General features: G+C 34.9%; 1 protein-coding gene across 2 annotated transcripts; it reads right to left on the reverse strand.

The window, feature by feature from the left end:
- Positions 1-289: 289 nt before the first annotated feature.
- Positions 290-22,426, reverse strand: LOC145138230 (putative disease resistance protein At1g61300). Of its 2 annotated transcripts, XM_079072345.1 has the most exons (3): positions 22,272-22,426; positions 590-3,508; positions 290-510 (listed from the first exon to the last, which is right to left on the reverse strand). In XM_079072345.1, the coding sequence occupies exons 2-3, from the start codon at positions 3,446-3,448 to the stop codon at positions 475-477; spliced, it is 2,895 nt and encodes a 964-aa protein (XP_078928471.1). In that variant the 5' UTR covers positions 3,449-3,508; positions 22,272-22,426; the 3' UTR covers positions 290-474. The 2 variants fall into 2 exon arrangements, 1 of the variants encoding a protein (XP_078928471.1); XR_013721407.1 differs by lacking the exons at positions 290-510; positions 590-3,508 and adding an exon at positions 17,503-17,872.
- Positions 22,427-23,031: the final 605 nt, after the last annotated feature.

The raw sequence follows: 23,031 nt of genomic DNA on the forward strand, positions 1-23,031 counted from the left end.
CAGCCACATAACCATTTTTTCCCATTAAACTCCTCATAGAATCCCGATTGGGATGGCCTTAAGCCCTTGAGGATTTTGAAGAACCATTTAAAGAATTCACAAAATAAATAAATAAATAAATGTCAAATTATATTAAACGCTCTACATCACCATCGTTCAATATTGTCAAGAAAATAAAGGCTAATTGAATAATAAAGGCTAATTGAATAATGACACTAGCAATAACGTCACCGTCCAGAAAGTATGAAGACAAAAAATACATAAATAAAAAAACATTAAGACTTGGGGAAGGTTTATTATTATTATTATTATTTGTGGTATAAACTTATCCCTAATACATATAGTACACATTAAGACTTTGAATTCCATTTGTAACAGATCTTCTTAAGTTTTTGAATGACTTACCCTATGTATCACCCTCGTTGGTTATTGATGAGGTGCACTTTTAATCATCCATGTATTTTAGAAGCTCTGTCATGGCGGTGTTTCAAACTCCATATCCTTATTCGTCTACAAAATTTACAAGTTGGGTCATGTAACAAATCAATAATACTATCTAGATGTATATTAGGGTATACGCTTTTCATACCTTATGGTGTAATGTGATAATATCATTAATGTTGCATGGGGTCCCTTGATGATGGAAGTTGATCTTGGGTATATCATGTACTCCATAACCCCATCTCTCCATGCTACGACAATCTTTCACCATAATAGACTTCAATGAAGGATATTTAATACTAGAATGCCCAGAGTAGAAAGACTTGAGTTTAGGTAAATAGCCTAAGCTAATATTGGTAAGCAAAGGGAACACAATATTTGCATCCGGATCCGGTATGCCCATTTGAGTTTCAGTAATCACATCGGCCAAACTGTCACATCTCAATATCAATATATCTCTTAGCTTGGCAAGCTCTTGTACTATGCTCATGGGGAATAACATTAACAAGGAGGAGCATCCATTAATTTCAATCGTTTGTAGATTACTGAAACTTATATATTGATGTGGGCAATCCCATAGAAGCTTCAAGCAAGGCAGATCTACCAAATAGATTTCTTCCACTTGGGAAAAAAACTTTTTCTTTGTTTGTCTAATTTGACCAATGTCATTGGATGTAAAAAAGGTTTGTATTGCTTTATGATTCCTTGTCTTCACCAAGCATGAAACGTTTTGACAGTCTCTTAATTTAATACACTTCAATTCATCAAAACTCTCTTTATACAAGTCTGGTACGATGTTATCCAGATCTTTTATCAACCACAATACTAAAGTGTCACTAACCTGAATCAGTTCTTTGATTAGCATCTTGAATGGGATGTTAGATTCTGCAATCTGTAGCCGGTGAGATCTATGACCTACCCAAATATTAATAAATTTACCAATCTGAATAGAAAACTTTGTTAAAATTTTAAAGTTGGCACCTTCAGGAATAAGATCACAATGAAACACATATAACTGTAGAGTTTTTAACGACTTCAAGTTACTTATTTCCACTAGACAATTGTAATTCTCCTCCTGGTTCAAGAAGAATCCAATGTGCAGCTTTTCCAACAAAACGAACTTTGAGATGACACCAGGTGTTACATGGGATAGACACTTACAACCATAAACATCCAACAACCTTAAATTTGTTAATTGGCCGATTTCTTCAGGAATCCTTTCAATAATCGTATTTCTTAGCTTCAAAATCTCAAGGTTTTTTAGGTCCCCCAGTATAGAAATTTCATGGAAATACGTGTTTCCACTTAGGTTGAGCATGCGGAGTTTTGTGAGCAACTTTAGTGATTGTGGGAGGGATGACATGGTACAGTATGTCATATCTAAAACTTTAAGTTCTCTCACACCTTCAAAGAATTCATCGGGAACAGTGGCTATCCAGGTTCTTTGTAGAAGTAAGGTATCAAGGGATGGGAAATGAAGTATAAGGTCATTAAGAACTCGACACTCCATGAGAGAAATCTTGGTGTAGTTCTGTGAGGTGTTGTTTCTTGGTTGCCATCTTTTCAAATCTTTTCCAACCTTCACCATAAATTTGTCTTTACCTATTAGCAGTGCCAAATCACGAACAACATCGTGTATTCTTACTCTATTTCGCCATCGGTCAGGCACTAACAACAAAGATGATGCGAGGGTGTCAACCGCAATTTGAACTCTGTTTTTTGCATCATTAATGCTTTCGAGATTATTAAATATCCCTAGACTCACCCCGTATTCTGCCAATATCTTCAACGGAATGATTTCGTCTTCTTTAAACAAACTGCATAATAAGAAGCATGACTTAGCTTCTTCGCTTCTAAGATAGTCGTAACTCAATTTCAAACGAGTAAATGCTTTCTCTATCTCTTGATCGAGATCTACTAGGGCATGATTTTGTAGTCGATCAAGTTTCGCCTTCCATATATCAATGCTTTTGTTTTTCAAAGTGGTTCCCACCGCGTGAATGATCGACGGCAATCCATTACATTTTTTGGTGACATCTCTAGCAATTTTTTCCAGTTCGACACTGGCCTCTAATGTTCTTTCATAAACCACACGTTTGAACAGGACCCACGCTTCTTCCTTTGTCAAAGGGTTTACACAAATAATATTATTCTCTTCGGTCATGGCTTCACATACATTCTTGCTTCGAGATGTCAACAAAATCTTACAATTCATATGATCATTACCACATGGAATGCCCATATCAGGCAACACTAGTATTTCCCATATGTCATCTAAAATGATTAGAATCTTCTTTCCGATCATTACTTTCTTTGCTGCATCTTTGACCTTTTCTTTAACCATTTTAGCATCTACAGTTTGTGAGACTGTAATAAACACAATATCTGCAAATTGATTCTTCAACTTCACAGCAACTTCCTTGGCTAATGTAGTTTTTCCTACACCTCCTAAGCCGTAGATTCCAACTATTTGTATGCTCTCATCTGAGATAGTTGTAATGACTTTCTCCAAAGTCAATTTTTGGGTGTCTATATCATCAAGATTCTTCCTTTGGTAGAGGTCTACAAAACTTGGGCTTGGAGTAGGAATTGAGACACAACTTTCATAAGGTTTGCCATCTTCCTGGTGCTGTACAAGAAAATGAGTTTTGTCTGTTGCCATCTTACTGTAACGATAGAGGGTACCCAAATTGACACAAAATCGTGAGTTAAACCACGTCTTCTTCACATTAACTTCTTGTTCAAGAAAATCCTGCACCATGGATATTTCAGTGCCCGCCTTGTCAATCCAGTTTTGGACACCATCTAAGAGACGATCTCCTTTATCATCAGCCGCATGAACTTTTTGTTGAATCCTCCCCTTCATATCCTTCAGCTTTTGAGCTTCATTTCTCAATTTCTCAATATTTTCAGTGTAATTTCGGACATAATCGATCTGCCGTTTAGCCGCACTAAACAACAAGTCCACTATTTTACCAACCAAGGTATTAGTCATGACCTCCGCCATTCTAGGTTCCTTTAACTTTTTGATGGTGTGGATGCCATAATAGTTGAAAAAGACAGCAATCTAGACAACCAATTATAAAGATTGGAAGGAGTAATTAGAAAAGAAAAAAAGAAGGAAGAAAGTATTAGATTGTGTCGTAGGTATGTACTTATTTGTATAGCATACTGATATTTTGCGCTATTTATACATATTTTTAGGCAATATTTTAATGCATTTTGTTTAATATTTTGGTTATTTGCAAAGATATGTGGTGCTTATGAGATTGAATTTTATTTTGCAGCCAAAAGGAACGTTCTTGAAGATAAAAGACCAAAAACGACAAGAATTGGAACTTTGGAGGTTTGGAGCTTAAAAGGAGAAGATTATAGCTGAAAAGTCAACCTCACGACGTGAGCCTCAAGCTTCTAGAAGATAGACATTCGGAGGACAGAATCCGTACGGATTACAACTAATCTAACGACGTGAGCTCTAAGCCTCACGACGTGAGCAGGGCTTTTCCGAAAAATATATAAAGTCCTTGGCACTTACGATTTTGGAGAGTTCTTCTGGAGACTTGGAGGGTTTAGAGAACGATTTCTGGAGGAAGTTTAATCAAAAAACCAAGTCCAAGCATTGAAGGAAGGAGAATTTGATTAAAGGTTTAGAGATTGAAGACTATAATCATTACTTTAGTTTGGTACATTCAATTATGTCTTTATTTATTGAATTTGATTGTGTGATTTCAGTCATGAGTAGTTGAATCTAGTTGCTTCTGTTTAGCTAGATGAATCTTCAACTTCATGGATTAGTTTATTAATTATGGATTTTTAATAGTTGGTTATGTGCTTGTGTTCAATTGTTAATACCTAGCATGTTAATATTTGATACTTAAATTGCTTGAATTCATGTTCTGTGTAGCTTAGTGGCTATTAAATTACATGAACTTGACACCTACTGATTTAGTGACCATTGATTGCTAGAGCTAGGATCGACCCAATCTTAGATAAGTAATTGAAGTAATTAAATTTAGTTGTGCTAGAGAACATAGATTATGACCATAATTATGTTTGTTTAATAAATCTTACATAGCCTCATTCATGATCCATAACTGATTTTGTGTTTGATTGTGTGTTACAATGCATAGTTTTACATGAATTAGTGAAACTTTAGTAAATTTGGACTTAAATTACTAATAATATAAAATTTGGTAACCAACTTTAATAATCCATAATAAGAAGCTAACCATAGAGGAGAAGTAGATTCGGACTAAACAAAAGTGTTTTTAGTAATTGATTGAATTTGATAGTTAAGTGATTAAGTTTGTCTGAACTTGCAAAATCATATAAAAATCCAATTAACTTTTGCTTGTTTTAGATTAATTTTTAGTAGTTAAATTAGTTAATTAAATTTGTTCCCTGTGATCGACACCCGACTTACCCAAAGCTATACTATAATTTGACTAGGTACACTGCCTATAGGTGCATAGTTAGTATAAGTTTGGTAGGTTATAAATTTAAAACTAGATAGGTATAGTTAGCATCACATCACACAGCTGTGTTGGACTAATAAAATTTTGAGCTTTATTTTGTATTGGGTTTTATATTAGCCCATTAGCTAGAAAATTCTAATTAGCTAGTGTATATATTGTCTTTTCCTTTCTTTGTATCTTGTACTTCTCATTTTATAATAATATGAAACCCTAGTTATTCTATGTCTTGTTAGTTTACATGGAATCAGAGCTCGGTTGATCATCTGTATTTTTGTTTTTGGGGACGAGTTGTAGAAGGCACAACGTTGCGCAGATTATTCTTTCCTTATATGTAGATGACATGATTATTACTGGTGATGATCATGATGGTATAGAGTCTTTAAAGTGTGATTTGGCTCATCGTTTTGCTATGAAAGACTTGGGTTTGCTACGTTATTCTTGGGGATTGAAGTTGCTCAGTCTCCAAAGGGTTATCTTTTATCTCAAACGAAGTATATTTCAGATTTGTTTGAACGCACACGACTCACAGATAATCGGACAGTTGGTACGCCTATAGAGAGTAATGCAAAGTATTCTGCAACTGATGGTGTCCCTTATCAGATCTAAGTCTTTATCGTACCATTGTAGGGAGTTTGGTTTACCTAACTGTCACTAGACCGGATATTGCTAATGCAGTTCTTGTGGTTAGCCAGTTTGTCACTGCCCTTTCTACTGTTTATTGGGGAGTTGTTCTTCGTATTTTGAGATATCTTCGTGGTACACAGTTCCGCACCCTTGTGTTTCCATCTACATCCTCTCTTGAGTTGCGTGCCTATAGTGATGCTAATTGGGATATGGGTATTTATGATCGTAAGTCCACTAGTGGGTATTGTGTTTTTCTTGGAGATTCATTGATATCATGGAAGAGTAAGAAACAAGATGTTGTCTCTCGTTCTTCTACAGAATCTGAGTATCGAGTCATGGCTATCTCCACTTGTGAGATTTTTTGGTTGAGATGGCTTCTTGCAGATTTGGGCGTTCACATCTTTGAACCTACCCCTTTGTATTGTGACAACGACAGTGCGATAATGATTGCCAAGAATTCAGTGTTTCATGAACGCACAAAACATATTGAGATTGATTGTCATTTCACACGACATCATCTCCAGAAATGTACTATCTCTCTTCCTTATGTTCCTTCCACCTTACAAATTGCAAATATTCTTACGAAGCCTTTGACTGCTCCTCGATTTCATTTTATGTCTAACAAACTCTCAATGTTTATTGTTGTTACATTGTGAGTTTGAGGGGGGATGTTAGCCTAATAAGATTTTGGGTTTTATTTTGTATTGGCCCATTAGTTAGAAAACCCTAATTAGCTAATCTATATATTATGTATTTTCCTTTCTTTGTATCTTGTACTTCTCATTTTATAATAATACGAAACAATAGTCGTTTTATGCCTTGTTAGTTTACAAGTTTTATGGTCTAAGCGGGATTCTTTTGATGTTCGTCCCTCTATGTATGTATATATATTTATCGTCTAATGCAAAGTAATGATTCATGTGAAAATAAGATTTATTATGGTATTGGAACGATTCCTATAATCTCTCTAAAATCTCCATCTTTTCTGCAGAACCCTACTTCCAATTTTGTCTCCTCTCTTCTTTCCAATTTAACAGACCACACAGCAACCCTAGCCGCAGTCAATAAACCATATGCCATCTCCAACATATGTGTTGTTGTCCCTTTATACTTCACCTCTAACGACTTAACTACGACGCATGAAGTGAGCTTTTCTATACTCATCGCGTCGATGATGGAGAAGTGTTGTAAATAATGCACCAAAGCGTGCCATGGCGTCGAGGCATGAGGTAGCCGTCCCAAAAACATGCTTATTTTTTAAGAGTGGCGCCCAAAAAGTATGGCTAGGTACGCCTTATCGCGTTATGGCACGAGTTTTGTTTTTATCTTGTTTTTTTTATCAGCATGAAACAAATAAGTTTTTGTTAATGTTTTTAGATTAATCATTGATATAACACATCTGAAGCCTATATGTTTGATATGATGTTATAATTATGTGATTTATTTATTTTAATGTATATAAAGTTGTCACGCCTTGAAAAACATCATGGTTTGTCAAGGGTCGCCGTGGCTTGAGGATTGACGTTACTACCATGCCATGTCTCATGCCATTTAGAACCTTGTTACGAAGTCACTGTTCATTTGGATCAAGCGAAGCCTACTAATACGGCTGCTCAAGAATGGATATGTCTTGATTCTCTTGTTAAATCTTGAATTTATAGCACCATATCTCAGGGTCTTCTTCAAATGACACTCAAGCATAATGTGACCAACTATCAATTATGGAACAACTTGGAAAAACTGTCATGGGACAATAAGAATTCAATACCATTTAACTCGACAACGAACTCTAGATAGTAGCCATTGGCGACTCCACTATCACAAATTATTTCACTAGGATTATAACCATCACGGATCTACCAGAAAATATTGATTTAGTCGTCCTAGAGAAAAACCTAATGATTTACACCATTAATGAGCTATCCTCTAAGTATGACTACATTTCTAGTTTGATGTTGGATTTTATTCAAAAACTTGGTTTAAAAAACGCAAAGATGGAAATGGAATCATTTAAGGTTTGAACAACATAAAACTAGTTTATACCCACCAAGGATGTTTTGCATGAACATGAAGATTAAAACAACCATAGAATGAAGAAAGTAACAAACTTTGAAGACTTTAAATCCTCCTGGGAGGTTGGTAGTTGATGAAGTGTGGAAAGAGCCAAAGAGAGTTCCTCAAGAAGTATGTACCAACAATTACCAAGTTGAGTTGAATGCTAGATCTTTTTTGCAGTTAAGCGCTTAAGCCTTTAAGAACAGAAGCCAATTTTTTGTCTTAAAGAAGAGCATCAGGTATCAATTATATTCTACTTGTCTTATGTAATTAATACATAAAGAGAGAGAGAGAGAGAGAGAGAGAGAAAGAAAGAGAAGAGATAGAGATAGAGAGAGATAGAGAGAGAGAGAGAGAAAGAAAGAGAGAACAACCATCATACGTTTTTCATCAATATCCAACAACAAGAGATGAAAGCCTTTTAAACACCTTTAAGAGTCTTCCTTACTCATTGACTATCATTACTTTAAAACACAATGCCTCTAGTAACAAAAGTCTATGGAATAAGGGTATGGTTTTGTGAATAAACAAATCTAGTTTTTCATCATTATGTCCTTCGAAGCTCTCGACTTTTTGTAGAAAGAAAGAAGAGGAAAAATTCTGCCATACATATAAGAAAAAAAGTCTTTAAAACATTTCCACGTAACTTATATCTTTCATGTATTAACCTCTCGTATTCATGCCTAATCATGATAAAGAACACATGCTTCCAAAGTATGTGTCTCTGAATAATATAAGCAAGGTTGTTAAAATCTCGATTTTGATCTTAAGATCTTTCGATTTTAAGATCATACAAGTGACAACGATTTCGATCACACTAGTCTCTCGATCTCACATCTTTAGGTTTATGATATATCTGAGTATCAAAAAATCATATATTCAACTTGAAATCGAGCATCGCAACTTGCAAAAATTCTTGTAAATCATCAACATTTTATCAATACATCTTGAATTAAGCAGAGCATACTCGTAATAATCCGTTTGTGATATTATGTTTTACTTGTACACTATCAAAATGATTTTTTTTATATAATTAAGTTGTTTTCTTCTTAATTTTTACGGTTTGTAACAACAACAATTATGGTTCATGCTTAAAAAGTTAAATTTGATTCCACTATCGACGTCTTAATGAACATCAAGTTATAATGTATACTTCACACCCATTATCTTGCTAGAAAATTAGAATATGAGCTCATTTCGGTAGAATCTTTCGATCCAGATCCGATCTTACGATCACGATTTTGCAAAACATAAAATGATCTTAAGTAAGATCTGAATCTTGACAACCTTAAATATAAGCATAAAGGACCAAACGCTAGTCCCATAACTAGCTCTTGGTATTAAGATCAAAAGAGAAGAAAGAATAAGGCTTTTTCTTCATTCTTATACTTACAAGTCATGTACATTTAATTTATATACCAAAACCCTTTTATATATAAACGAATGCACATAACTATTTATTCATCATAACTTATGATATTATTTTGATACTTGTTGTTGAAAGTTATTATTTTTCATAAAATAAATAATTTCCAATTAATTGTAAGAAATATATATTAATCAAGATCAAATCCTTATAAATATTCAATTTGTGTCAACTTGTTATTGGTGTGACCTTATAAGATCATATATTATTAGAAAATATCATTCTAATGACTCTAACTATAGGGTTTCCCTTATTCTCTCAGCACCAGGCATTGCCACCTACGTCTCCATAACATGCTCAATTTGCATCCAATCGGTCCTTGAGCCCTATATAAAGACTCTAACTCTAGGGTTTCCCTTATTCTCTCAGCCTCCACTCCTAGAAATCATCCTCTTAGCAAACCCTATCCTTCATTCTTGAGTGTTTGAACTTTTTTTCTTGTTTATGTGAAGATTGGAGGTGAAGCAAGTCCATCTTGGTGCAACGAAGTATTATTGTAGCTTAGATCCAACATTCTCAACATATTTCTTGACCTTTGTACGTATAAAGTTCTTACATTGAAAAATTTCTCTTTAGATCTAGTTTGTGGATCAAATTTAGCTTTTGGTCCCTTTTATGGTGTTCTTGGATTTAGGGGAAACTCTAGAACCTAATATGGTGCTTTATGACTTATGAACCTTGGTATTGCTAGAAAGTTAGGTTTTACCGACTAGGGTTTTACCGACTAGGGTTTTACCAAGTCAAACTGTGTGACATGTGGCGAACATGATAAGGTTGTCGTCATCATGGTTGTACAGTTTTCGAAGTCTCTTTGGGTGTCTACAACTATAAATATAATTCTCCTAGAGCTATATTCCAAACCCCAAAAATCGAGAATTCTCTCTCTCTCGCCTCTCTCCCTCGGCGACTCTTCATTCTTCAAGTTTTCAAGTATTCGATGTTTGTTTATCGGTTCTTCCATAGATGTTGGAAAGAACAGCAAGTTGTATTAAATCTTGGGGTTTTATGTTAAATCTTACAACCATTGAGCGTCGTAAAAACATTAAGAACATGAGTTTTTTGTATAGTTATGAGTCAAGAATCTATATATCTTATAATCAAATCTGATTGTGAATGAGCAATATAATTTATGGACAAAACTCGAATCAAATAATAATAATCTGATTTAGTATTATGTAATTAAATAATAATAATCTGTAACATACACGTTCAGTTATCGTGTTTTGTTAATTTAAAAATGAATATTATTAAATAGAATATGGTTTTGAGTATTGAATTCTAACAAGATAGTTTTATGAGAATTGAAGTAAAACTATGTTTAGAATCAATCGGGAAGTATTGGAAGTCTTATGAGATTCCAATCAAAAGTCAAATATTGAAATTAACGAAAATTTAAAATATAAGTTGGAAATATGTAAAAATAATGTTATTGAAAGTTGTATTATCTCGTTAGAAACATTTAGGCGAAAACCTCATTGAAATTCAAGTTATAACGAAGAAGTTATGACTTGTTGAAGTTTCGCGACAGAACCGGCACGACGCCATATGACGTAAAAAGTGAGTTTTCGATAAACTACTTTTTAGCCTTAGTGATCTAAATGAAAGTCGTAGTATTCATTAAACTGAGAATTTTTATAAAAAGAACGTCCAAATCTGACTTCATATGAGGAAGTTATGATTTTTCTAAGTTTCAGTAAAGCGGTATACAACTAAAAACTTGAAATAAAGATCGAGAGATTTTTAGCCGACACAACCTAAACGAGAATCGAAGATCTCGTCAATAGTAGTTCAACGGTAAAAAGACAGACGAAAACGAACGTCGGATGAAGAAGTTATGAATTTTTAACGGACTTTTCCTGTCCTGGCCAGTTAAAAATATAACATTAAAAATAAAGTCAAAATTTGCCGACGGAGTCTAAACGAAAATTGTAAACCATAATTTCACCTACGGGTGGATATAAAGAACGTCAAAAACGGAGTTCGTATGCGAAAGTTACAAGTTTTTAAAGTTTTATGGCACAAATTACGAGGCTGGCCAGAGAAGTACGCCCAACGTACTTCGTACGTACGCCCAGCGTAATATGAAGACGCGTATCAGACACCAAGCACCTTCACATGATGGACGCGTGTCCTAACTCAACCACGTCCGAGGCTCGGGTTCCCAACCATTGCCACGTCGCTTGGTACGCCCCGCGTACTAAGCTTACGCCCAGCGTAGAGTTCTCAAAGCAGTACGCTCCGCGTGCTGATATTTACGCCCAGCGTAATGTTGAGCCTCGGGTACTATAAATAGAATGCGAAGATCTCCGAATTTTGTTTACAATTTTTACTCTTTTTCACCTTCTACTCTCTCTCAAATTACCCTAACACCCCCCGAAGCCTAGGAAACATCCCCGACACACGAAGCAAGTCCCGACGCACCGAAGACTCCGAGAAAATAATATTTTCAAGTTGAAATTCTGCCCGCGCAAGGCCCGGTTTTCAACTAAAATCCCCGGTTTCGTTAGAGAAAGACATTTTTAGAGGCGAAGTGTTGCCCAAATTATCATTTTATCATTCGGTTATTTCACGGTGAGTTCAATATAGGGACAATTGTATGTTATGTGTTATATGTTCAGTGTGCTTTCCTGTGTTATTCTGGTTTTATACCTTTGGCCATTTAGAGCATGTCTCGTATTATTTTGGTAACAGAGCTATACCTTTGACCACGAAGTGAATGACTAAGCATCACTTGGGTACTAGTATGTAGCCTTTGACCATGAAGTGAATGAGTAAGCATCACTTTGGCATTGGCAGAAGGCTAGGCAGGGCTGAAAGCCTGTAAATTGCTAGCCAAAAGGTTTATTCAGAAATCGTTTATTTTTCCATGCCACATGGGCAGAAGTCTTATTGATGTATATCAAGTTGAAATTGTTATGTCTCATTGATTGTAAATCTTTGAATCAGATTATTCGTTGATATGGAATCCATGTGATATGATACTCATCTGCCTTTGTTGTTCTTTGTCCCCCTTTGTTTCTGTCATGTTGATATATATATGGCATAACGTTATATTGTAATTGTTATTGAACTCACTAAGCGTCACCGTTTATCCCTCTTAATGTTTAATTATTGCATGTGATATGCATCTAGTATAGTTATGTATTGTTAGAAGATGTAAAATAGATAATATTATAACTTTTGTATTTAGTGTATAAATTCCTGGGAAATTATGTAATATATAAAACTTTGTAAAAACCTCGTTAGTCGGTTTGTATCCATTCTTTTGTAATAAGACCATATATGAAAAATATGTTTATGAATATGCATGTAGCATGTTTGGAATAATATTGTAAAGTTTAGAAAGGGGTTCTTTCAGTCTTGGTATCAAAGCAGTAGTTTAAGTGAACTAAATACCACGGATTGGTATTTAGACTTAAACAGTCGGAAGTTCAATATATGAACGGATCATTAGGAGTATATGGATACAAACCATAGGAAAGAATTAAATGGAGTATTGAAGAATGATAAATCTTAATATTTTAAAGTACTAAGCTACTTCAAAAATTTTAGAGCATTTGTTTAAGCGAACTAGAAATGGTAAGGATTTCTAAGCTTAAACTTAAATTGCTAAGTAATGATGGTACGATGTGTGCCTAGTATACTTTAGGTTGAATACCTCACTTGCTATAGTGTGCACTAGCATACTTTAAGGGAGATGCCTTATATGTTAATATGTGCTAAAAGATAAATAAAATACCGAAAGCGGGAGCACGACTTGGAGATACGTGGTGTCACTCTTTCGAAGCATCCACGTGTCGATAGAACTATTTCTGTTTCTTCTATTCCATCGGCATGAAACTTTTCGAGGTGATAAGGAGACTTACGATAGTTGACATCGATAAACAGTTAAAGGATATTGTAAAATAAAATCTATCAAGTAATACCGTAAATAGTGTATTAATACCTATAAAGTGGTGTTGTACATTCAAATTATGTTTGATAAAATAATAACACCTTTGGAGGAACTTGTGTGCTTAAAGTACATTCGGACGAGATGAATGTTTTGGTGTAATCCATGAAGTTGTTCCACCGCTGACCAGATTGAAGCAGTGATTGCTTACAGAGTTAGAAGAGCTTAAGATGGTGATAAATACTTCGACAATATCGAAATTGATTTTGTGCAAGATTTAGAAGAATTCAATGAAGATCAAAGGAAAGGCTAACAAAGTTTCCAGACTCAATAGGCCAATACTTTGTCTAACGTCGTGATGTAGTATGCAGTTCGAGTAATGTGGCAAAAGCTGATATGTAACCCTATACAAGATACTCAGACTTAGTATTTAATAATACCGAGTGACAATTGATTTCTATCACATCTTTATGAAATTTCTATAGTGTGTTAACCCGACTTTAACATACAAGATTAGGGTGGTGAAATGAGTTATTGGGTGGGAAAAGGCTGAGTAACTTACTAGTCATATTAAGGTAGAGTATATAGTTGAAGAAGTTGAAGCTAGTAGAACATGTTAAGATACAACTAAAATGCAGGCTTCCTAGGATTGACTCTTATGAAGTAGACATGAAAGATATACAAATGAGAAGCATACCTTCTAAGATTAATGACGATGTCATGGAAGGATGATATGCATGGAAACTTTCATGAGTTAGAAGATGATACATATAGCTGGAGATCGTTTGTCTCCACACTACTAGAGTAAATTCTGGTATAGTGTGTCTTGTAAAGTAGACAATGCCCGAGAAAGAATTTATATGAAGAATTTGGAAGTGAAATTTCTATTGACCTAGGAAAAGTATTAGAATATGTTAGATCGAGCATATACGTGAAAAGGATTCTAGAAGGTGAATTTAAGAAATCCAAGATATGTTTGATAGAAACGTGAAATCCCAAGTTGATTCTAGGAGAAATTGTTATATGTACTTGTTTGAACACACTCAGGTGTGAAAAGTTGCTTTGTGAAAACTTTTGAATGGTGACTTGGAAAACTGCAAGACAATACTTGGGATGAGTATGAGTAGGTGTGAATAGTAGTAGAGGCTTATACTACTGGAAGCACAGGACTCACACTTGGATCAGGGAAAGTCACAAGGTTACCAAGAAGCAAGAAATTGATTTCGTTTTTGTTCGAGTATATCATTACCTTCGTTTCGATGATGACTAAGAAGATGATTTTCGTTCAAACCTTAGTGGTCATAAAGAATCGAGTCCGATTATTATAAATCTGCGGAGTGAGTTGATTGGTTCAGAGAACCATGTCTTGTGTAGCGACGAAACTTCAGTCCGAAGATTGAAGTAGGAGATGGTCGAGGTAGTCGATAAAAGTATAACAACCTTCATTAAAGGATTGAACAACTATTAGCTAGAAATGCTACTAGTTATGAAGATATTATATCACATTAGAACATGAAGGAAGGTTTCTTCTATGATAGTGTTTAACTAATAGAAATAAGAGTATGGTTCGTTGTGTGTCTTTTGCGTTATGAAATCAAAGGTCATTAGAATATGACCATTCGAGTTGTTGTTGTAGCAAAAGTGAAGACCTTATCTTGGATTGAGTCTATAAACTAAATTTAAGAAGGAGCAAGAGTCTGCAATGAGAATTGAGTTTTAACTCGGAGATGAGGACCGAAAGCCCAATAGAGACTGAAGAGCATGTACAGATTTGAGCACCGCCATCAATTAAGAAGTTTGAAGAGTTTGACAATTGTTTAGTTAAAGGCCGTACATTTCAGATTACCATAGAGAAAGCACACGAGGACCCAAAAGTTGTGACTGGTTCATTTCCCGTCAACTCTAGACCTGCTCACATCTTATTTGATTCTGATGCTTCAGATTCTTTTGTATCTCATGAAATTGCGTATTCTTTTCAAATTGTTTGTTGTACATTCGCCTAATCATTTCATGTAGATACCACGGGAAGTGTATCATTACTTGCGGTTAAAGTATATAAAGATTATGTTATAGAGATAGAAGGATACAATTTTCTTGCTAACCTGATTCCTATCTCTTTGCCTAACTTTGAAATTATTATCGGCATGAATTGGTTGTCAAAGAACCGCACAGTACTCTTGTGTTACGAAAAGATGGTACACATCCCTATCGAAGGGAAGAATCCTATTTATGTCTACGGTAAACAAAGATTTAAAATCTTAAAAATAATCTCTTTCCTAAAAACTCGTAAACTTATATCGAAGAGGTATTCTACTTATCTATACAGTTGATATCTCAAAAGAGGGGAAGAAAACTGTAAATGATGTTCCCGTTGTTAATAAATATCCTGATGTTTTCCCCGACGATTTGCCTGGTGTAACACCAGTCAAATTTTGGTCAAAAATAAATTAATCAATAATCGTAATTGGGATAAACCAAGTGGCAGAGTTTGTAACAAGTTTCCAAAAACATAAAGAACACTAAAATCCGAGTTATAACGAAGAAGTTATGACCAATCGAAAATCCGCGACAAAACCGGCAAAACACTGTTCAGTGTAAAAACTGAATTTTCGATAAAAGGCTTTTTAGCCTTAACAATCTAAATGAAAGTTGTAGTTTATGTTAAACCGAGAACTTTCATAAAAAGAACGGAAAAATCTGACTTCGTATGAGGAAGTTATGATTTTTCTAAGTTTCGGTATAGTAGTGTACAGCTAAAAACTCGAAATAAAGATCGAGCGATTTTTAGCCGACACAACCTAAACGAGAATTGAAGATCTTGTCGGTAGTAGTACAACGGTAAAAAGACAGACAAAAACGGACGCCGTATGAAGAAGTTATGAATTTATAACGGATTCCCGTCCGGTCTGTTTAAAATAATAATATTAAAAATAAAGTCAAAATTAGCCGACGAAGTCTAAACGAAAGTCGTAGAGTATGATTTTACCTACGCGTGCATATAAAGAACGCCAAAAACGGAGCTCGTATGCGAAAGTTATGGTTTCGCAAGTTTGGCACAAAAATAAAGAAAATATAGGAAAAACCGGGCAATTTCGCATGCCACGTCACCCTCGCACGTGGCAGCTGCTGAGTGGACCGAACCCATGCGTGGCACCTCCTGATTGGACCGCAGCCGAGGTCCACTTAGAAGCGAACAGCTTCGCATGAGATGCCCTGGAGATACCCCTCGGACACCCTCCTTCGCATGTGGCCCCTTCCCATTGGACCGAGGTTTGGTCCAATCCGAGCCTAGCAGCTTGCGAGCCTTCGGTCCGAAGTAAGCCACCTGTCCGACGCGTGTCAGCTTCGCATAGCTCCGGGTCTGAACCTTTGGACTATATATATATGCATGCGAGGGCTTCTGAATTTTTACACTTTTTCACCCCAATTTTCATCCTCTTTCACATTTTCCACTCCCATAAGCTCATATACAACCCCTAAAGCCCCGGTATCAAGTCTCGAACCCTAAGCAAGGCTCGAAGCCAAGATATTCCCGAGAAGTAACCTCTCTCCTATCGAAACTCTGCCTAATTTGAGCCGGTTTCTCGTTAAATAAACTCTTTACATGAAACGAAACGCTGCCCGAATCACCGCTTATCAAGGTGAGTTCATACCCCTATAATTTACCTTTTCAATGGTTTTTAAATACTTTTTAGGGGGGGAATACAAGTTTAACACAATATTAAATTATGTTAATAACTGTATGTGATAATAATCACACAAAATGATTCCGTATGCTTTTAAGAATTATCAAATACTTCCAAAATAACGTGAAGCCATGTTAAATCTTTAAGGTCATGTAAAAACTCCGTTAAATTCTTTGAAAAATGTTTTATAAGCTATTTCAAAGTATAAATGCCAAAATCATGTTTATATATGTATAAATATATAAATAAGATTTGAAGGGCTTAGGACTAATGAATTATCCTATATCCTTTTCCTTGTTTGGATGTGGAATTAGGGTTGTATTGTTTGTCCGAAGGTCGTTTCCTTCTTAATTATATATATATATATATATATATATATATATATATATATATATATATATATATATATATATATATATATTATACATATATGAGTACCAAAGGTTACTCCTTTTGGTATCTTCACCTTTGTATCAGGCTGAGCAAAGGTGTTCATCCATGAGAAACCATGCTAATCAGATAGAACATATAAATTATAATAGGTATAATTTATCATTCAAAACTAAAGATACAAGTATGAATTACAACTGTATACTTTCCAAGGAAATTACCAAAATTCATTCAACTATACCAAGATATGTATAATACCTTTAATATACGAATAACATATTAAAGAGGTAAAGATACATCATACCTAGTTTGCATTAACAAAGGTACGATACAGAGTACCAGGGTTAGCAAACACGTGGTAATGTCGGGTTTGCATTAACAAAGGTACGATATACAGAGTACCCGAGTTAGTAATCACGACTAATAATACATCATACCGGGTTTGCATTAACAAAGGTACGATATACAGAGTACCAGAGTTAGCAATCACGGGTAATAATACATTCTGTCGGGTTGGCATTAGCAAAGGTACTATACAGAGTACCCGAGTTAGCGAACTCGAGGTAATAATACATCTTACCGGGTTTGCATTAACCAAGGGTACGATACAAAGTACCAGAGTTAGCATTCATCGGGTAATAATAATAATACATCGGAAATCTTGTTGAAACAATAAATTTGTGAGACCCTTCACGGTGTGCTTATCTAAGTACGACCTTTTTAAGTCCTGAACTATTAGCCAGAATCTCTTGTAGGGAGAGCGTGAATTTGTGTATAGATCTATATGGGACTGACAATCCCGCACCTTTACTGTTCGCTACAGTTTGGCCGGCAGGCCTAGGGTGTCAAATATCATTCCATTTCCGACGCCTGAAGAACGTCGCTGCAGGCATTTCCATCATATTAGTATGGTTAATAGGACTCACATGTATAAAACAATGAGTGAATTACAAAGTAATATACTTCCCTTATAACAGTAAGAAAAGTTAATTACATCCCGACCAGATATACCTTAAGTAGTTTTTACTTACAGTAAAAGCTACGTATCATGAAACCATGTATTGTACTTCTGGTTTTGAACATTTAAAACCACAAGGCAGTATTATGGATAATACAATACTCTCCAGGATTAATACTAAGGTTTTTACTATAGTACAGATATAACTAAGAACACTTTTACAAATGAAACGGTTTATGGATTAAACTACTTTTACAAATGAAACGGTTTATGGGATTAAACCACTTATCAAATGAAACTTAGTCATTCAATCTTTGTAAACTAGTATAACATAAAAGACCTTTAGTGGTTAATTCTATAATTCCTTAGTTATTACATCAGAGTTGTACATAAGTATTATCCGATTGACAGTGAAATGTGTGACTTCCGCCTTACTTCCTGTTCCTTGTTTGGTTGTGGGCTTAGGGCAGATACACCCATTTAACTGTCAATTCAATATTATGTTATGTATATTCAGTATAAACTAAGTAATTACAGAGGGAAACTATTGAGGTTATCAGTTAATCACCTCAGGAGATATAGGATTTCCTGGAGAAACCAGTGAACTTATTCAAAGAACTTAGGGTATACTTAACAGAACTAAAATACTTATGAACTCACCAGCTTAAATGCTGATCTACTCTTTCCAAATAACTTGTATTCTCAGGAATGCAGTAGACAGGTACACTCCCGAAGCTTTTGAGAAGACTACCTAGTACCGTACCGCGACTCTTGTCTTCTGCTGTACCTACTTTAGTGTTTGAATATGTAATATTTAAACACTTATGTAAAACTTATACCTATTAATGCAATGGTTGTTTGTACTTTGATTACTATGTTACATGTGTTATGATACTTACCTTAAGTCCTCCGCCCCCGAACGTTTCCGTCGTTCTGGTTTGGGGGTGCGACACCTGGATTTCCCCCGGATAGGCAAATAGAATTCTGAACTGACTTTATGTCTAGTGTTGCTCCAATTGCCAAAGACTTCTAGACAGAATGATAGCATTTGGGTAATTGTTGACCGACGAACTAAGAATGCACATTTTCTTGTTATGCGTGAAACAGCTCCAATGGAGAAATACGCACAAGTATACTTGGATGAAACGGTTGCGAGACATGGTGTGCCACTAAAGATTACTTCCGATCATGGTAGTAGCTTCACTCTCAGCACAACTTATTATCCCCAAACAGATGATCAGACGGAGAGAACAATCCAAATAGTAGAAAATATACTGGAGGTATATGAAGCACTTTATGAGCGTAAATGTCGTATTCCATATTGTTAACATGATGTAAGACAGAAAGTCCTTGGTGGTCCTGAAATGATTCAAGACACCACTGACAAAATTCAAATTGTACGAGAAAGAATGAAAGCGGTCCAGGATCGACAGAAGTCTTATGCAGTAAAGAGGAGACGACCCACAGAATTCTAGGTGGGTGATTTCGTAATGCTGAAGGTATCCCCATGGAAAGGCATTATACAATTTGGGAAGAAAGGAAAATTGAGTCCTAGAATTGTTGGACCTTTCAAAATCATCCAGAAAATTGGTAAGCAAGCATACCGTTTGGAATTACCAGAAGATTTGGCAGGTATTCATGATGTGTTTCATGTGAGTTATCTACGTAAATGTTTAAGCATATATGATGAAACGGTCCCGTTATCCAAGGTGAAACTGGATAATAAATTAAGATATGTAGAAGAGCCCGAAAAGATTATAAACGAGAGAACAGTTGATTTACGTAATAAAGAAGTAGAGTTAGTGCTTATTAAGTGAAAACATCATAGAGGCCCAAATTATGCTTGGGAAAAATAAGAATGAGATAAGAACGAAATATCCACATTTGTTTAAATCGTTGTGATTTCGGGGACGAAATCCTCAAAAGGAGGAGGTATTTGTAACATACACGTTCAGTTATCATGTTTTGTTAATTTAAAAATAAATATTATTAAATAGAATATGGTTTTCAGTATTGAATTCTAACAAGATAGTTTTATGATAATTGAAGTAAAACTATGTTTAGAATCAATCGGGAAGTATTGGAAGTCTTATGAGATTCCAATCAAAAGTCAAATATTGAAATTAGCGAAAATGTAAAATTTAAGTTGGAAATAAGTAAAAATAATGTTATTGAAAGTTGTAAATTATCTCGTTAGAAACATTTAGGCGAAAACCTCATCGAAATCCGAGTTATAACGAAGAAGTTATGACTTGTTGAAGTTTCGCGACAGAACCGGCACGACGCCATATGACGTAAAAAGTGAGTTTTCGATAAGCTACTTTTTAGCCTTAGTGATCTAAATAAAAGTCATAGTATTCGTTAAATCGAGAATTTTCATAAAAAGAACGTCCAAATCTGATTTTATATGAGGAAGTTATGATTTTTCTAAGTTTCAGTATAGCAGTATACAACTAAAAACTTGAAATAAAGATCGAGTATTTTTTAGCCGACACAACCTAAACGAAAATCGAAGATCTCGTCAATAGTAGAGCGGTAAAAAGACAGACGAAAACAGATGTCGGATGAAGAAGTTATGAAATTTAACGGACTTTTCCTGTCCCGGCCCGTTAAAAATATAACTTTAAAAATAAATTCAAAATTTGTCGACGGAGTCTAAACGAAAGTTGTAAAGCATAGTTTCACCTACGCGTGAATATAAAGAACGTCAAAAACGGAGTTTGTACGTGAAAGTTACGAATTTTTGAAGTTTTATGGCACAAATTACGAGGTTGGTCGGAGAAGTACGCCCAGCGTACTACGAAGACACGTATCGGACACCAAGCACCTTCGCATGATGGACGCGTGTCCTAACTCAGCCACGTCCGAGGCCCGGGTTCCGAACCATTGCCATGTCGCTTGGTACGCTCCGCGTACTAAGCTTACGCCCAGCGTAGAGTTCTCAAAGCAGTACGCTCCGCGTACTGATATTTACGCCCAGCGTAATGCTGAGCCTCGGGTACTATAAATAGAATGCGAAGATCACCGAATTTTGTTTACAATTTTTACTCTTTTTCAACTTCTACTCTCTCTCAAATTACCCTAACACCCCCCGAAGCCTAGGAAATATCCCCGACACACGAAGCAAGTCCCGACGCACCGAAGACTCCGAGAAAATAATATTTTCAAGTTGAAAGTCTGCCCGCGCAAGGCCCGGTTTTCAACTAAAATCCCCGGTTTCGTTAGAGAAAGACATTTTTAGAGGCGAAGTGTTGCCCAAATTATCATTTTATCATTCGGTTATTTCACGGTGAGTTCAATATAGGGACAATTGTATGTTATGTGTTATATGTTCAATGTGTTTTCCTGTGTTATTCTGGTTTTATACCTTTGGCCATTTAGAGCATGTCTCGTATTATTTTGGTAACAGAGTTATACCTTTGACCACGAAGTGAATGACTAAGCATCACTTGGGTATTGGTATGTAGCCTTTGACCATGAAGTGAATGAGTGAGCATCACTTTGGCATTGGCAGAAGGCTAGGCAGGGCTGAAAGCCTGTAAATTTGCTAGCCAAAAGGTTTATTCAGAAATCGTTTATTTTTCCATGCCACATGGGCAGAAGTCTTATTGATGTATAGCAAGTTGAAATTGTTATGTCTCATTGATTGTAAATCTTTGAATCAGATTATTCGTTGATATGGAAAGCATGTCATATGATACTCATCTGCCTTTGTTGTTCTTTGTCCCCCTTTGTTTCTGTCATATATATATATATATATATATATATATATATATATATATATATATATATATATATATATATATATATGGCATAATGTTATATTGTAACTGTTATTGAACTCACTAAGCGTCACCGTTTATCCCTCTTAATGTTTAATTATTGCATGTGATATGCATCCAGTATAGTTATGTACTGTTAGAAGATGTAGAATAGATAATATTATAACTTTTGTATTTAGTGTATAAATTTCTTGGAAATTATGTAATATATAAACTTTGTAAAAACCTCGTTAGTCGGTTTGTATCCAGCCTTTTGTAATAAGACCATATATAAAAAATATGTTTATGAATATGCATGTAGCATGTTTGAAATAATATTGTAAAATTTAGAAATGGGTTCTTTAGTAATCTGATTTAGTGTTATGGACATCACAAAAGGTTCAATATTATTTTACAATATAAATCATTGAATTGTTGTCAAATGTGAAATACAACATTTATAACAATATAAACAAAGTATATTAAACTAATGTACAACTGACAAATAAATAAATGCATTACATGTTCAATAATTTCAACAATTCAACGATGTACATATTTACCTGAAATTGCACCAACTTGCTTCGTACCGCTTCCCGCGCCAAATGCCTTCAAAACAAGTATGAAAATTTGGCCGATCAATAGTTAATGACAGAGAAGAGAGTACTCTTTCGTACGAGAAGGGAATTCCATGTGTTGAATATGAGTAACATATCAAATAGACTAATGTTGTAATAAAGTTACATATAGTTCGGTTATATTTATATTAAAAATCAAAGTAGGGATCATACGTTTCGCATCAATTTAATAGAGGCATATACCTTTTTGCTAAGAAAATATTTACCTACCGTGTACTCCACTTTCCTAATTTTATTCCAACATTTCTTGTTAATTGTTTGATTCATAGTAACTTTACCATTCATTTATTATAAAAAACTAGATTATAACCCGCGTTAAACGCGGAGAACGCATAAAAAAACATATAATTGTCTACAGATATTGCATAATGATTATAAAAAAATATATGGTTATTGATATTGTTGAAATGTGTAGAAAATACATTGAAAACGATAAATATCTATAATCATTGAAGGACCTCTTTATAAACAACATTTTTTCTTTTATTAGTTGAACGACCTTCCTCGTCTCATATAGTTATGATTGTTATATAATTATAAGCATTTTAATTAGACGTTCATTCCATAATAAGGTTACCTAATTTAAACATATATTGACAACCAATATACCGTTTTTTCCACTACATTAAATATTGACAACTATTTCATTTATTCAAATAAAGTCATATAGTATAATTTATAGAAT

The sequence above is a fragment of the Lactuca virosa genome, chromosome 9, assembly GCF_052849685.1.
Source record: "Lactuca virosa cultivar CGN04683 chromosome 9, Lactuca_virosa_CGN04683_v6, whole genome shotgun sequence".
Lineage (NCBI taxonomy): Eukaryota > Viridiplantae > Streptophyta > Magnoliopsida > Asterales > Asteraceae > Lactuca > Lactuca virosa.